This window comes from Ochotona princeps, chromosome 12 (genome assembly GCF_030435755.1).
Source record: "Ochotona princeps isolate mOchPri1 chromosome 12, mOchPri1.hap1, whole genome shotgun sequence".
Taxonomy (NCBI): domain Eukaryota; kingdom Metazoa; phylum Chordata; class Mammalia; order Lagomorpha; family Ochotonidae; genus Ochotona; species Ochotona princeps.
The window spans coordinates 56,171,401-56,188,376 of record NC_080843.1 but is presented as its reverse complement, the minus strand read 5'-3'; the positions used below and the strand labels follow the sequence as shown (position 1 = coordinate 56,188,376).

Below are 16,976 nucleotides of genomic sequence, written 5' to 3'. Positions count from 1 at the left end.
AAAGAACTGTTAAGCTGTTTCCAGTAAATACTGATGTCATATTTCCATTTTCATTCATGTCATATTTTGTAGGTTCTTTGGTGACTTCTTCGACTTACAGAGTATTTAGAGTACATTTCCAATGTATATTTGTAATGATTTTTTGTTTCTGTCATGATGTCATGCTCTTTATAATTATAGCTGCATAAAAGTTATTAATAGTTCAGTGACAATTTTCATCTCTTGGAGTATTTCTTGTGCACTTGAAAATTTTTGTGCCATCATTGAATGCCATGTTTAATATTCCTCTGTAACAAGTAAGTCAAACAAATTGAAAATAATTAAGCCTTTTTTATCTTTATTGTTGCTTACAATTTTAATTGAGTCTTGTTAATGTATTAAGGAGACCATAGTATTGAAATCTATTAAATCTGCAGGTTTGTCTCTTTTTCATTTGTATAGGTTTTGATTCCTGCTGTTTGAGGCTCTACCATTAGTTGCATTCATATTTAGAATTACTGTTGTCTTAATGAATCCATATCTGTGTCTTTGCAGAACATCTGTTTGTTTGTGGTTAGTTTGTTTTCATAAGAGTGAAGTTGCTTTTTCATAGTGTATCTTTTACCATCCTTTAGCTTTTATTCTGCCTGCATCTTTAACTTTCTATTTCGGGATCAGCAAAGCTGTTGCTCATGTGCTGGGCACCTAAGATTTTATAGTAATACAGCCATATTTTATTACTTACTTATTACTCCAGTCTGTTCACACTAAAATTGTGTAATTGAGTAATTATAAGAGAGACAGGATAGCCTACAAATCTAAAGTCTTAAATGTTTGATTCTTTAAGGAAAAATTTGCAATTTCTAACAAATTCTTTGGTAGACAAAGTATAATTGGATCTTGCTCCATCTGATTCATTTTTATAACGTTGATTAGTGATTCTAATTTTTTGATTTTGACATGATTACTAGCGTACTCACATTTCAGGCTATCATTCTATTTATTTTGTATATATACCACGCCTAATTTCTGGTTTCTCCTTTTTCTTAACATTATCTGGCTCTGAGTTAGTTGAATATTAGTTATGGTTTCATTTTAAATAGACTTAACTTTTTATTTCTTACTTCTAGTACCTTTTTCTGGAGTTTATTTAAAGTATCCATAATTTAGCATGCTCTGCTTTCAGAGAATACACACTTCAGACATAGGGTAGGAAGCTTTCAAAATTATGTTTCTCCTTCCCTGTCTTTTGTGCCTCAACATATATTATATGTTCATTTATACTACATTTCTATTTATTGCTTTAGACAGTTATGCTTTACAGATTTCAAAGTGAGAAAAGTCTTTCATATTTAGTAATGTATCAACTCTAATATTCTTTAGTTTTTCTGTGTGTATTTAAATTTCCAACATGTTCCTTCTGCCTAAAGAGCAGACTGAATTTTTTTTTTTTTTGTAATAAATGTTGATGAGCAGCACATTGTTTTCAGCCTTTGGGGAAATCTTTATTTTTATTTTATTTACTAATGCAATGGATTGTCATTATTAGTTTAGGAGTTAGAATTTAAAAACATGTAAGTAGTTTGATAGCATCGTTAGTTTTACTTCATTTTGCTCATTAGTTTGCTACATCTCTGGAATACTTAGAGTTGTTACAATCATGTAAAGCAATTCTAAACGTGCTAATACATCCTTTTATATGTTTTGGAAGCAGCCAAATTGCCCATCAGCAGAGGATTGGATAAGAAAGCTATGGTTCATCTACTCCATGGAATACTAGTCAGCTATTACAAAAAACAAAATGCAGTTCTTTGTGGCCAAATGGGCCAAACTGGAAACCATAATGCTAAGGGAAATGAGCCAATCCCAAAAGGTTAAATACCACATGTTTGCCTTAATTTAAGATGATATGATGTTATGTATAACATGTTATGTTATGTATGTTATATGGTGTGTATAAACTAAAATTGAAATGTCAATGAGGTGGTCACAGAAGGTGGTTAAGAACTCGCATTTACTTCTAACATATTGGTTACTCATTACTATGTCAATTAATTCCATAGTGATGTAAATTTTTGCTGATGGTATGTTGGAGCTTTTAATTGATCGGGATGATACTCTGCTGGCTCTGTCTTCAGACCAGAGAGGGTATACCTAAGAAGCCGTTGAACTTGACTGGACGATAAGATGCTGGACTCTATGTTTGGTATATGCTTGCAATGGGGGAATCTCAACTGAACTTGAACTGTGGTTATGCAACAAGGAGGAGGACTCCACCATGGTGGGAGGGTTTGGGGAGGGGTGGGGAGAACCCAAGTACCTATGTAACTGTGTCACATAATACAATGTAATTAATGAATTAAAAATAATAATTAAAAAGAAATAAAAAAAATTCTGAGACAACTAAGAATTGCTCTAGAAACCCAAAATGAATGTCTTCTAAAGATACATAAAGACTGGTATGATTAATCATTAAAAACATATATATATATATATATATATATATATATATATATATATATATATACACACACACATATATATGTTTTAAAGCCACATTTTGAAGTAGGAGCTTATTGTATGATACACTCTTTGTTTTCTTCTCTTTTCCCTGGAGTTTTATTGAACTGTCATTGTTCAGCATTTGTTTCACTCCTGGGTATAGTTATTTCAGTTGACATAAATATTGCTAATAGGAATTACTGGTAGAGAGGGGTAGTATAAAATAAATAGGAAACAAATAATTTTCTGTTTCACTTGTCTGTGTTTCTCAAGTGTGTTTAGGAACATTACGTTTTTTTTTAAGATTTTTTTTAATTATTTTTTTTTAATTCATTAATTACATTGTATTATGTGACAAAGTTTCATAGGTACTTGGGTTCTCCCCACCCCTCCCCAAACCCTCCCACCATGGTGGATTCCTCCACCTTGTTGCATAACCACAGCTCAAGTTCAGTTGAGATTCCCCCATTGCAAGCGTATACCAAACATAGAGTCCAGCATCTTATCATCCAGTCAAGTTCAACGGCTTCTTAGGTATACCCTTTCTGGTCTGAAGACAGAACCAGCAGAGTATCATCCCGATCAATTGAAAGCTCCAACATACCATCAGCAAAAATTTACATCACTATGGAATTAATTGACATAGTAATGAGTAACCAATATGTTAAAAGTAAATGCGAGTTCCTAGCCACCTTCTGTGACCACCTCATTGACATTTCAATTTTAGTTTATACACACCATATAACATACATAACATAACATGTTATACATAACATCATATCATCTTAAATTAAGGCAAACATGTGGTATTTAACCTTTTGGGATTGGCTCATTTCCCTTAGCATTATGGTTTCCAGTTTGGCCCATTTGGCCACAAAGAACTGCATTTTGTTTTTTGTAATAGCTGACTAGTATTCCATGGAGTAGATGAACCATAGCTTTCTTATCCAATCCTCTGTTGATGGGCATTTTGGCTGCTTCCATGTTTTTGCAATTACTGATTGTGCTGCTATGAACATAGGAGTGCATGTTGGTTTCTCATAAAACAATTGTTCTGGATATATTTCTAGGAGTGTTATTGCTGGATCATACGGTATGTTGATTTTGAGTTGTTTGTTTTTTTAAAGATTTATTTATTTATTACAAAGTCAGATAAACAGAGAGGAGGAGAGACAGGGAGGAAGATCTTCTGTCTGATGATTCACTCTCCAAGTGAGCCGCAATGGCTGGTGCGCGCCGATCCGAAGCTGGGAACCAGGAACCTCTTCCGGGTCTCCCACGCGGGTGCAGGGTCCCAAAGCTTTGGGTTGTCCTCTCCTGCTTTCCCAGGCCACAAGCAGGGAGCTGGATGGGAAGTGGATGTATTTTTTTTAATTTTATTTAATTACATTGTATTATGTGACACAGTTTCATAGGTACCGGGATACCCCCACTCCTCCCCACACCCTCCCCCCATGTTGGGTTACTCCTGGTCATTACATTTTAAAATGTTTACATCTAAATTTTAAATTATTTTCATGTTATTAAATGGACACATGAATAAAATCATTTGTTATACAAACTTATTTTAAAACTAGATTTTGAAGGTTAAATTGCTGGTAGGGGTATACATGCGGATGTCTTAGGTTTTAGTTTCTCAGCTATTAATTCTTTATGATGTTGGGAAGACACTGATTTAAATTCTGATGCTGATGCTAGCTTTGGGACATGGGACATGTTATTCATATTTAACTTATGCTATCCTCAGTTTTTTTATTTCTGGTGTAATTTGGAGTCAGGACCGGCAGTGCAGGCATTGGATGTGGTCACTGTTTTGTGTCCTGGCTTCTCTACTTCCAGTTCAACTCTCTATAAATGACCTGGGAAAGCAACAGAAGATGGCCTATGTGCTTGAGCTCCTGTTTCCAATGATGGAGAGCTGAAAGAAACTACTGCTCCTGGCTGTGACCTGGCCCAGCCTTGACTGTTGTGGACCTCTTAGAGGGTTCAATCAGCAAATGAAAACTCTATTTATCCGTCTTTCATTCTGTCAGCAACTTGTTTTTCAAGTAAATGAGTACATCATATATGTATATGTATACATACAAGCACATACACATGTATCTATAGTAATAGTTTAGAAATTCATAAGAATTGAGACTACAAATTACTTGGCACCTAATAAAATTCACAAAATGGTGATTATTAATCACGTTTCCAATTACATTTTCAGTTCTTTGTAACATTCAACTTAGATATATATAGCAATATCTTGAAGAGAATTAGTTTTTTACAGATAAGCAATTCAAGAGCATTACAATTAGTTTGTGCTTACTACTAAAAATTATTTCAATTACCCTATAAGGTATGCATAGAAAGAGAAAGCAGGACAATAGAAAGAAGAGTAAATAATCAAGATAAGTGTAGTTATCAAATTTTGGTTATTAAGCTAATTTTAAATATCCTGGCAGTTACTAAATTTTGGTTATTAAGTTAATTTTCAATTTCCTGGCAGCTAAGTAAAAAAGGGTAATATAATGAAGTACCCTCTTCTTACCATCAAATAAATGATAGTTCCTAATTTGTTGATGTACTTCATAGTTCTCCCAAAGTTTTTTGACAGAAGGAACCTATTTCTTTATAAAGAGGTACTGTTAGCATAATGGATGATGAGAGGCACCCATAATTTAGATGTCTAAGGAGATGAGATATACTACTGTTACCTTGTATTATATTGCTAAGTTGCTTGTATTTTAATTTCACTCATTCCTGGTGGGTTTTTTTTTTGTTGTTGTTGTTGTTGTCGTCGTCGTCTAAACCAGTAAGTCATGTTCAATGCAGTGTGTAGTAAAATATAGTAGATTTCACAAGAGTGCGGTGAAATCAGAGGAGAGTACTACTGTATTTGAAGTGAAATGCTTCAGAAGACCTTACAAAAGAGGTGAAATTAAGTTGAGTCTTGAAAAATCAATAATGTTTTGAGATACAGAAAATTAGGTTGGTTTGATTCATGTGTGTATATAAATATATTTGTCTATACCACAGAGGAAAGCTTGTGTAAAACTCATGAAAATAAGTGAATTATACAATGACCCTATAGAGGAACATGGTAGAAGGTGAACTGTGATATCTTTGTTTTATAAAAAGAACTCTTGCAAGAAAACAACCTGTTAATTGTTAATAGTTCTTTTTTTGTGCTGCTCTTTTTTCTCAGTCTTACTAACATGATTTATTTTGGGAAAATACTTAATTGTCTTCCTTGTATTCTGAAAAACAATGTTCGTTTTCACTATCGTTTCTGTTTTGGAGCCCCTTTGTAGTCTCACTTTGTTTCTCTGCTTTGATTCTTCCAGCTGTTCTCTAACTTATTTAGCCAGTCTTTTTGCTTTCTTTTCTATTTCATATCCTTTTTCCCCTAAAAAACTTAGTTATTGAATTTCATTTTACTTTACTTGAAAGATAGTAATAGAGGGAAAGAGTTTTATCAGAGTTCTACACTGTTTTACTCCCCGAGTGCCTGAAACAGCCAGGCCGAGGGCAGAGCAAAAACAGAAACCTAGGTGTCAAGCCAGGTCCTACAGGTGGGTAGGAGGGACCCCAGTACATGTGCCATAACTGCTGCCTCTCAAGTGCCCATTAGCCGGAAGTGCGAATCAGAAGAGCAAGTTGAACTCAAACTCAGGCTCTCTGATGCAAAGATCCCAAGAGGTTTTGAAAGGCACAGTTGCAGACAGAATCAGAAAAGGAGGAATCTCTTGATCATTATGTATTGTCCTTATTATCTCTTTTAATGGTTTTTGTGTTAAGGTCTATTTTGTGTGATGTTAGAATGGTTACACCAGCTTGTTTTTCCTTCCTATTCACTTGGATGTTTCTTTCTAGCCTTTCTCTGTCTGTGTATACTTTTAAACACTTTAATTAGTAGCATCCTAGTTCTGGGAATCTGTTGAGTTGGGTAGGAGAAAAGAAAATTCTTCATTATTTGTTGAAAAGCAAGAAAAGTGACACAACACAGTTGAAAGCCTGAAATATAAAACAAAGCTAAATATCAACAGCATTTTGGTTATGACAGACTGTGCTAATATACTTAAATTTGGTTAAGGAGCTTGGTCTAAAATTTCTTGAAAGTTTGCCATTTTAATATATACACATTTCAGTAACCCTACTGCAATATAAAAATGATTGTTACATAAGTTGAGATTTTTCTGTCTTTCCCCTGTCACTATGGCAGAAGTCTAGGACCTGCCACAATGGCAGGAGGTTCGGGTTCTTTTTTCTCTTGAAGCCCCCTCCCGTCAATAGGATGGGAGCTCCTCTTCTCAGCTTTTCTAATAAATCTTGCTTTAAAACTAACAAAAAAAGTTGAGATTTCTAAATATTTCATTATGTCATTCTGTTAGCATAAATATGTTCTTTCCCTTCAAGCTTTTTTCTGAAAAATTCTGCCTGATAGTGCTATAGCTAGAATAGTCCTCAGTGGCGCTAATTCCTTAATAATAAAAAGGTGCAAATTAAAAACAGGTGTAGTTTTTCAATATTGTAGAGTTTGGTATCACCAAAATACTTTTAATTTTTTTTCCTTCTCTATTTTATTTTTACTTTTATGATGCAATTCTGTAGGCTCTGGGGTATTTGATATTTAGCATTGAGAATTAGCTTTTTGACTTTGCTGTGTGAATGTCTTTTTTTTTCCGAACATTTTTCAAAAATTCTCATGAATTTCTAGTTTTTTTTTTTTACTATAATTGAGCCCTTAAAATCATGTATTTACTTGCTGAAGTAGCTTTTAGTAAGTTGTCTTTTGTTAAGGAATAACTGTCTTTGCATCTTTTACTCATCATAGAACTGCATTTCATCCCTAGTACTTTTCTAATTCTGCACCTTCATCTTTCCAAATGAATTTGAATTATGTATGTCAGTTTCTTATTTCTGACTGTGATTTTGCTTCTCAGTCTTGTTTATCTTATGTCTCCTTCTATTAGGAAAGGAAGAACTTTATGTGATTGTTTTCAAGAATTGTTTGAACAATAAAAATCATCTGTTTTTACTGTTTCTATTATGATTTAGTTGTTCCCACATATTGAACCTCTTGTTAATAGAATAGACAATATTTTACTCATCTTAACGTGAGACTTTCATATAGCAGTAATCCACTTTCACACTGATGTAGTAATAGCAAAGTAATTATAAAGATCAATAAGACTAAACTTTTATAGAAAATGTAGATCCATTAACAGTATCAGCAGTAAGTATTACTGTTTTCTGCTAGTGAGCCTTAATTTTACACGTTTTTCTTGTTTTTAAAATACATTTTTTATTTGTTTTAAGGACAAAGTTGAAGTGAGAAGGGAAGGAGAGAGAAGGAGGAAAGGAGAGAGAAAGGGAGAATGGATTAATCTTCCATCTGTTAACTTTCCAAATGACTGTAAAAGCTGGGCTGTGCCAGGTGGAGGACAAATCTGGAACTCCTTTTCCCACATGGTTGCAGGGAACAAAGCATTTGGCTAAATCTGTTGCCTTCCCAGACACATTGGCAGGGACCTGAATGGGAAGTAGAGCAGCTGAATCTCTAACTGGAGCAAGTATCAGCTGGATGTCATTGTCACGGGAGGTGTCTTGATGTGCTATACCACAACACTATCCCCAGTTGTACTGTTTTCTAAGCCATGAAATATAGAGAGGGCATTGTATTGTTGACTGTGAAAGAATGAAGTAACAGCTTCAAATAACAGAACATGATTGTTAAAAATACAAATATTATTTCTTTAGGGCAGACTTTTTTTTTTTTTCTGTTTGGTCCATCTCTGTTAGACATGTCAGAATAGTATTTGTTTATACCAGACACTGTTAAAGCATTGACAGTTGGGTTAGGATGTTAATGTGAAATGTGCTCACATTTTAGTATGCCTATGTTCTTTCAAAGATAGACATAATTCTTAGTATCTATTTTTGTTGCCATTTTGTGTAGTTATCATTTTTTTCACTTTTGTGCTTTATTAGTGTGTAATTTCAGTCCATGTATGCAATGTGTAATGATGAGATCAGCTCTCTGTATACCTGGTAACAGTACATTATTCCCAGTAAATTAGTTGGAAACATGGCTTAAGCTGGCTGAATTTATGATATTCAAGAGGCATCAAGTCAAGTGATGGCATTCTGTTAAAGCTGGGAGGGCAAGTTTTTAGGAGAACTGGTATTAGCTATTCCTAACTGAATGGTAACTGTATGAATGATGGCTGTTGTGCTTAACTACTTACAAAGTAGTATTCTATTTAACTCTTAATAACACTTAATTAGACAGGAAATTGTATTCTCTTTTGTAGATTATGACTGAGGCTTGGAGAAGTACTTTCATTAAATTCGCATAGCTGAGTAAGACAGCTAGAATCTGAATCCAGCATGTTGGAATTCAGAGTCAGTCTTAACCATTGTTGTACGTATTTATATTAGTAAACCAGAAATAGTAGAGGGAGTTGAGAATGTTTCACACACACAATTGAAAGTGGCCCTTCACCCAAAGACTAGGTTAATTAAATGTAAGAATTTAATGGAAAGGCTAGTTGTCTGTAAAGCTGAATTTTGATTGTGCTACAGAAACATTATACACTGCATATAAAAGTTTGTGTAAAAATTGCCAAAATATTTATTCCTACAATTTAGTACTATTGATGTAGTTTTTTCCTTGATCATGGATATGTTCTAGTTACTAGCATAGTAAATGCTAGATGTTAATAAACACCTCTTGAATGAACAGAAGAACTGATTTGTTGGTATTTTGTGTAGGGTTAATTTATTCCTAAATGTGTCTGTTATTTAGAATGAAGGGATACCTGGTTTGCTAGTGTTATTTACAAAATATGCATTTAATAATGCAATAATTAGGGGTGATTTGATAAATTTTAACATACCATTCATTTTATTGATGTAGATGTTATATGATATAGATAAGATCCTATAAAAATTTTTATGATATAGGCTTTTTAAGTTTAGAAATATGTAACAATAAAATGAATTTCATGCCTTACAATTTATTGTAACTATATTTTGTTATTATTACTTCCATAAATCAGATCTTTTTCTGGAGGATGGAAAGTTATTTGTACTGAATCCTATCCAGTAATAATATATTGTATTTTTTCTCTTTTACATGTATTGAAATTGTCCTTTTCAGTCTTGATAAAAATCAGATTTTATTTGCTGGTTTCAACTCTCAAAGTCTGTAGCTTTTACACTTTGGATCAAAATTCATTTGACACCAAAAACTTGCCATTGTTAAGTGACGTAGTTATTATGCTTGCTTGTTAGTTTAGTTTTTGTTATCTTATTGCTATAAATAACTTATCATATCCTCACTAATGTTTTTTTTTTTTTTTCTGTTTCCTTTTAGCTGGTTGGTGGAGAATTTGACTTGGAGATGAATTTTATTATCCAGGATGCTGAAAGTATAACGTGTATGACAGAACTTTTGGAACACTGTGATGTAACATGTCAAGCAGAAATATGGAGCATGTTTACAGCCATTCTACGAAAAAGTGTTCGAAATTTACAGACTAGCACAGAAGTCGGGCTAATTGAACAAGTATTGCTGAAAATGAGTGCTGTAGATGACATGATAGCAGGTATGGGGTTGCCTGACTAATAAGTGTGCTTTTCTTGATAATCTTCATAGAATATACACTTGTTATAACTATTATTATTTAAAATAGACAAATAGAAATTTATGGAAAAATTTGCCTTTTTATTAGTGGAAAACCCAAAGTATGGGAGAAGACAAATACTTCTTGTATTAGTTGAACATAATTAGCATTTTTACTTCTCTAAAATTTTGAAAATATATATTAGTACTGCAGATAGTATTATGAAGTCAGCAAAATAAAAAGTGTGTTTTTATGTAATATGCAACAAAACCTCTATGTAACTAAGATAACACCATACCTATTACACTTGGGTAAAATGATCCCTTTTCAAAATTGTCACACTCTTGTGTGCTTTACCTTACATACATACAACTAACTGTGACAGGAGATGCTCAGAATCTTAGGATTGGCAAGGTACATCTTTTGGATGTATTTATTTTACTTTGGTAATTTGAGAGGAAATAAATAAATATAGAAATAAAAGGCAAAATGTGCACATTATTTCAATGTAAAGATTTTTTTGTGCTTGTTAGAGGTTCTTTAAAAAAACAACTTTGAAATCTGTGATTCCTCTTTGGAAATGTATTCTCCTTTGTGGTTAGATATACTTCATTAAGTATGTCCTGATTGATAATAGTATGGTTCTACATTATAACTTCTTGAGAATAAGTTTAGAGTTTGAAAACTTGATTCTTGTAGGCCTTGGATTCTCAGTGTCATATGTATTCTGACATAAAATTATGCATAAATTGAAACATGCTAATACAATTTTTACAACATCATATCTTGTCCTTAAAAATAGTTCAGGTACAGAAAATTGTTTTTAACATTTTGACATACATTTAATTAACTAAAATTTATGAAATAAAGCATTAAATAAGAATGAAATGAGCAGTTTGGCTAAACAAGAATGCTCTGTTAAGTAGTATTTTCAACAATTTTGTTCTCTTAGAGAATATGTTATAATCATTTCTAATTGCTTTCTAGGGGTAATGTATATTGATCTATTTACTGGTTTTTGTATTGGGCAATAATAATTTGTTCAAAAATGAGATTCAGACTTAATTTTAAAAATATCTTTTAAATGAAACCATACTAGTGTAAAGTCATGAGTCCTTGAACAGGAATTTGCTTTCATAAAAGTTTATGAGTACATATTGTATTGACCATCCTGTGATTTTTCAATCCTTATCTGAAAGTAAGCCTTGATTGATCATTTCTTTTTAATAAAGTGGCTGCTGCTTTGCAGAGTACAGTCTGAGAGTGATTTGAAATCACATACACATTAGTACATGTCTATGCAGTTTATGTTCTTTGGGACGTAGAATGACAGGATGGTAGTTCCACTGAAATTCTTGTTTTGAAATTATCATATTAAGCTCCTTATTTTTGTTGTTCTTTATTCTCAGTAATAATAGCAACACAGCATTTTTATTTATTGTTATCTTAAGCATTTCCTCCCCTAAGAACTTGATTATGGAATGGCATAAGAAAAGCAAAAATCTCTTTCTAATAGAGAAATTAAAATTTAAATATTTTATTAAGGAAACCTTAGTAGCCACTAAAACATTGTTTTTCACCTCTTGATTTTGTTGCGGTATTTTGAGTTGGAAGATATTCTTTTCATTTGATAATGTAAATGTAATACTAAATGTTGGTTAAACATTGATAAAGAATTTCATAGTATTTTTTCCCTCTGAGAAATCTTATTGTCTTGAGAAATAGTCTTGTTATAAGTCAGATGGAGGCTGTTTGATTTTATGTATATGATACATGATGTTAGAAAACTTTTGTTATTAAATGCAAATGTAATAGATTATTTTTGACATACATAGGACATAAAATAAAACTTTGCAAGTAGAAATTTAGTTAAAACAATGTTTATGTGTAAACCTTTTAGAAGTCATCTGTGTAGGTTGCCATTGCAGCTAACTATTTGTTATTAGCTTGAATTTTTTTTAAAGATTTATTTATTTTTATTGCAAAGTCAGATATACAGAGAGAAGGAGAGACAAAAAGAAAGATAATCTGTCCAATGATTCACTCCCCCAAGTGACCACAACGGCCGGTACTGCGCCGATCCGAAGCTAGGAGCCAGAAGCTGCTTCTGGGTCTCCTACATGGGTGCAGGGTCTCAAGGTTTTGGGCCATCCTGTACTTCTTTCCCAGGACAGAAGCAGGGAGCTGGATGGGAAGTGGGGCCGCTGGGATTAGAACTGGCGCCCATATGGGATCCCAGTGTGTTTAAGGCGTTTACTTTAGCTACTAGGCCACGCCGCTGGGCCCTATTAGCTTGAATTTTTAAGATGCTTGATTTTTATCTTGAATTGTTTCCTAGGAATAGGCCGTCTAACTTAAAATGTACTGATATCTTCATATACCTCATTACTTAAATGATGAAACTTTTGTTTAAAAAGTTTCTTCCTCAAAATGTTGAATCCTTTCATTTTAGATTGCTTCCTGACTATGAGGTTAGGTAAGGCTCAGGTAATTATTTACTGAAATGAATAATCATATTCAATTTATATTTTAAAATGCTTAAAATGAGTATTTTTAGGTGCCTCAAATTTAAGATACCAATCCATGATAATGGATATTATTTTTATCAGTAACTTAAGTTTTAAACTTTAGTTTGTTTTTTACTTGGTTAGTGAGGAAACTTGATGCTACATTTGTATGTTGACTTTTAATTTATGCAGCATCTTTATTAGTACTTTAAAAATTAAGACTATGAAGTAAATATTTCATTTAATTACTTGCAAAATTTGTAGGTATGAATCACAAAAGAAAGAATAGTTATAGACAAGAGATTAAATATGTGATTTTTCTAATTTGTTGAGCTGGTGTATTGTTTGCATTTAAACTCTAACATTAGCATAAAGGATATCATTAATATTGCACTTAATGTATATTTCCATTTATAAACTAGTAAGTAAGACTGAATTTGAATCCTGACTCTTTAAGTTGCTGAATATATTCTCAGGGGCATTGTTGCCAAGATATATGTATTACAATTTACTGACTTTGAATAGGAAATAATAATTATACCTATTAATCAGGCTTCTTACCAGGATGTTTGAAGTTGAACCATGGAAACAACTTTGAATAATATAATATTTAAAACTGTTGTTAATGAGGAAAGGAATAGATGTACGATATATTGTTTGTGAATAGCTAGTTGTGAAAGCACATATGGTCAACCTACACATTATCATTTGAAAATAACCAGTTTGCAGTTTTAAATTTTTGGACCCATATTTTTTCTCTGCATGCTGCAGTAATGCATGAATGTGTTTGTGTGTATATTCTGGAAATATATGAAATCTATATAAGGAATCTGCCAAGAAAGCTTAATTGAGTAATGGATCCAAGGAAGAAAATCCAATAATTCAAACAACTTTGATTATCTAATGAGTGATAAGTGTTAATATGTCTATTCAGTAGAAATTTTAGTTGTATTAATATAGATGCCTATATAAATGACAGTTAATAACATTTTCTTTTTCAAAAAGTGTGTTACCTTGACAGATGTCAGCTCATGACTAGAGTTCAGAATAACTTTATTTTCCTTTGAAGATCTTCTAGTTGATATGTTGGGGGTTCTTGCCAGCTACAGCATCACTGTCAAGGAATTGAAGCTTCTGTTCAGCATGCTTCGAGGAGAAAGTGGAATCTGGGTAAGCTGTGGTCAGAGGGAGCAATGTTCGTTAGCATTCCATTAATACTTACTGGCTGACAGTTTGTCTCTAGGGAGCTGTTTATTTGAATTGTAATGGAAATTGTTTTCCTCTTTAATAGTTTAGTAAATTATTGAAGACAAAATGTTTCTTTAGTTAGAAAACTGTCCAGAGGTTTAAGTGGTATATTGGTTGTTATTGCTAAATTTGTGCTTTGATTTTTGTTTTTCTTTTATTGTTTCCTCAGCCAAGACATGCAGTAAAATTACTGTCAGTTCTTAATCAGATGCCACAAAGACATGGTCCTGATACTTTTTTCAATTTCCCTGGTTGTAGTGCTGCGGTAAGTTTTAAGTACATATGTTTACTTTTCAAAAAAATATGTATATACATACATATATATGTATGTATATATATTAGGCCTATTTACATACAATAAAGCTTTTGAATTTAGAAAGTACAATTTGATGATTTTTGAATAGTAGTGTAACCATGGCATTAACTTTGATTAGAAAATTCTCATTACTTCCTCAGAGTAACTTAGGCCTATTTGAAAAGAGTTCCTAGTCCCGGGACTACCCCCCATTTCCACCTTTAAGTTATTTTATTTATTTTAGTGTTTGCTTTTTCCTTTTCTACATTGCAATTTAAATAAAAACAGACACTATCCAGTCTTTTTTTGTAGTCTTTCACTGAATGTTTTTGTGATTGTGTTGTTGGTTTTATTAGTGGTTTATTCTATTTTTATTTTGAGCAGTAATATGATTTTATGGTGTATCATTATTTATTCATCTAATAGTTATTGGAAATTTCAGATTCTAGTTTTTAGTTATTATATATATAAATGAAGTAAGCATTTGAGTGCAGATCGTTTTGTTGTCTCCTAATGAAATACTTGATGCGTTTTCTGAGGTTTAGTGTGTGTTTACCTTTATGGAAAGTGGCAGAGTGGAAATTTTATATTCCCATAAGCTGTGTATTAAAGTCCCACTTGATCTGCATCCTGGACATTTCGATTCTTTTTAATTTTATTAATTAAAATGGTTATGTAATAATGCCTCTGTAGTTTTAATTTTGTATTTCTCCCATGATTTTTGATCTTTCACATATTTCATGTGTTTATTGGCCATTCTTAATGACTTTTCTCTAAGTTTTGTGTTGAAATCCTCTACTCATTTTTTAAAAAATTGGTTGTTTCTATTATTATTCAAATACTCATATAATTCAATATAAGTTGATCTATTAGATATACAATATCAAATATTTTCTTCCACTCTATGGATTGTTTTTTACCAATTTTCTTACCAGTATTTCTTATTTTCAGCTATAATAGTTTAATTTTAATTAATTCCGGTTCAAATTTTAGTATTTTTCTACTTGGTGCTTTTAAATTCTAAGATTGTTGTAAACCATGCTCATATTTTTCTCTTATATTTCTTCTAGAAGTTGTGTATTTTAGATCCTATATGTAGGCCTATGATCCCTTTGTTTTCAGTTATTTTTTTTTTTCTGGAGATCTAGTTTTGTTTGAGAATTGATTGGTTATATGACCATTTGTTGAAGTAACAGAGTCCTTGGGGTTTTTGGGTTATTTGACAGTTTCCTTGAAAATTAATTAACAAATTGTGTGGATTTGTTTATGAGCTCTGTATATTTCTATACTTTTGTCAATATCATATAATCCTTGGTATTGGAAATATATAGTTAACAGTTTGTGAAATCAGGTATAAGTACTCCATTTTTAAATTTATAATTAAGAGCTTTGGCTGTTCTCAGTTGTTCACATTGATATTATGTTGTTGAGTAAACTTTTCAGATTTTATCCTGCCATGAATTTTATTATAATACATTGAATATATAAAACAGTATGTAGAAATAGATCAGTTATGTTGGCGTTTTTGAATCTTCTATATTCAGAACATAATATTTCTCTCTTCATTTAGTTTTGTTTTGCTATTTTTTTTAATGTATATCATGGAGGAAAGACTTTCTCAAATTTTTCTTCTTGTTCTGTTTAGTATAGTTTTTGAGTTTTAATTTAGTATTTAGTGGAATGGATTATGATAGAAATGATGTGGAAAGTACCAAGGTGATTTTTTATAAAGTATTGCATATATATGTGCAAAAATATGGAAAGCGGACTCTTTAATTACTTGAGTGATGGTATTGCAATGAGCTTTTTTTGCTGATATGAAAGTACCATTTATTATGTACTTGTCAAAGGAGTGAGAACCAGGACTCTTATACAGTTTCAGTGTGTTTACAGGCATGAAGAAGAAATTAACATATATTTTATAATATATAATATATACTTTATATAATATGATTTATATATTTTGATAGAGTAACTTACAGTTTGATAGCTTCACTTAATATGTTCCTTTTGTCTTTTAATACTCTGACTCAGTTTACAGCATGTGCAGTCTGGCTTGTAGAAACTAACTTTTATCTACAGTGCAGGAAAAGTGAACATGTTACCAGTAAACAAAACCATAGGTTGAATTTACTACAAAACAAAATAGTGAGATAAAAATAAGCCTCATTTAAAAAAAATCATGAAAGTTTACATCGTATTGCAGTAAAACATTTTGAACATTCATATATGAAAGGTCATTATATGGGAAATTTGCACTTATTTATAATTTATCTCTTCTTCTGTAATATTTTTCTGTTGTGTGTCCTAACTGTATATGTGTTTATGTATGTATTTTTAAGATAGACATCTTTAAAACATTGGCTACTTTGAGATTATTTGTCCACATTTTGATTATTTTCTATATTTTAGGATATAATAACTGAACTATACAACAGGTCTTTAAAAGGGTCATGGAAAAATTAGTCTTTAAAAATAAGTATACATGGAAAAATTTCCCTTTTGTCATATTTTGAATCGTTTTTGTAGATCACATACTTTACTTTGAAAAAATATAAAGGGGCAGATAGATGCAAAAACAGCTTATTACAATAAAAGTCATAAGTGATATTATAGATGTAGGTAATAAAATTAAAAAAAAAAAACAAAATAAAAGCCAGAATGTTTTAACATCTAGAGAAACTTCACAGTTGAAGGGCATGTTATTCTGGAATTGAGAGATAGTTGCAATGTTTGGGGAAGAAAAATGCGTTTTTGATAGAAGCAATATCAAGTATAAAGAAGGGATTGTCGATGAATAGAACAGCTGACATATTTTGGAATATAAGT

General features: G+C 31.8%; 1 protein-coding gene across 7 annotated transcripts in view; it reads left to right on the top strand.

Moving 5' to 3' along the window:
• NBEA (neurobeachin) overlaps window positions 1-16,976 on the top strand; it is a 582,506-nt gene that overhangs the window by 54,288 nt on the left and 511,242 nt on the right. For all 7 annotated transcript variants that reach the window (XM_058670864.1, XM_058670863.1, XM_058670859.1 and 4 more), the window contains exons 2-4: window positions 9,848-10,079; window positions 13,674-13,774; window positions 14,022-14,117. In XM_058670864.1, the coding sequence (XP_058526847.1) occupies window positions 9,848-10,079; window positions 13,674-13,774; window positions 14,022-14,117 (429 nt within the window). The remainder of the gene's footprint in view (window positions 1-9,847; window positions 10,080-13,673; window positions 13,775-14,021; window positions 14,118-16,976) is intronic.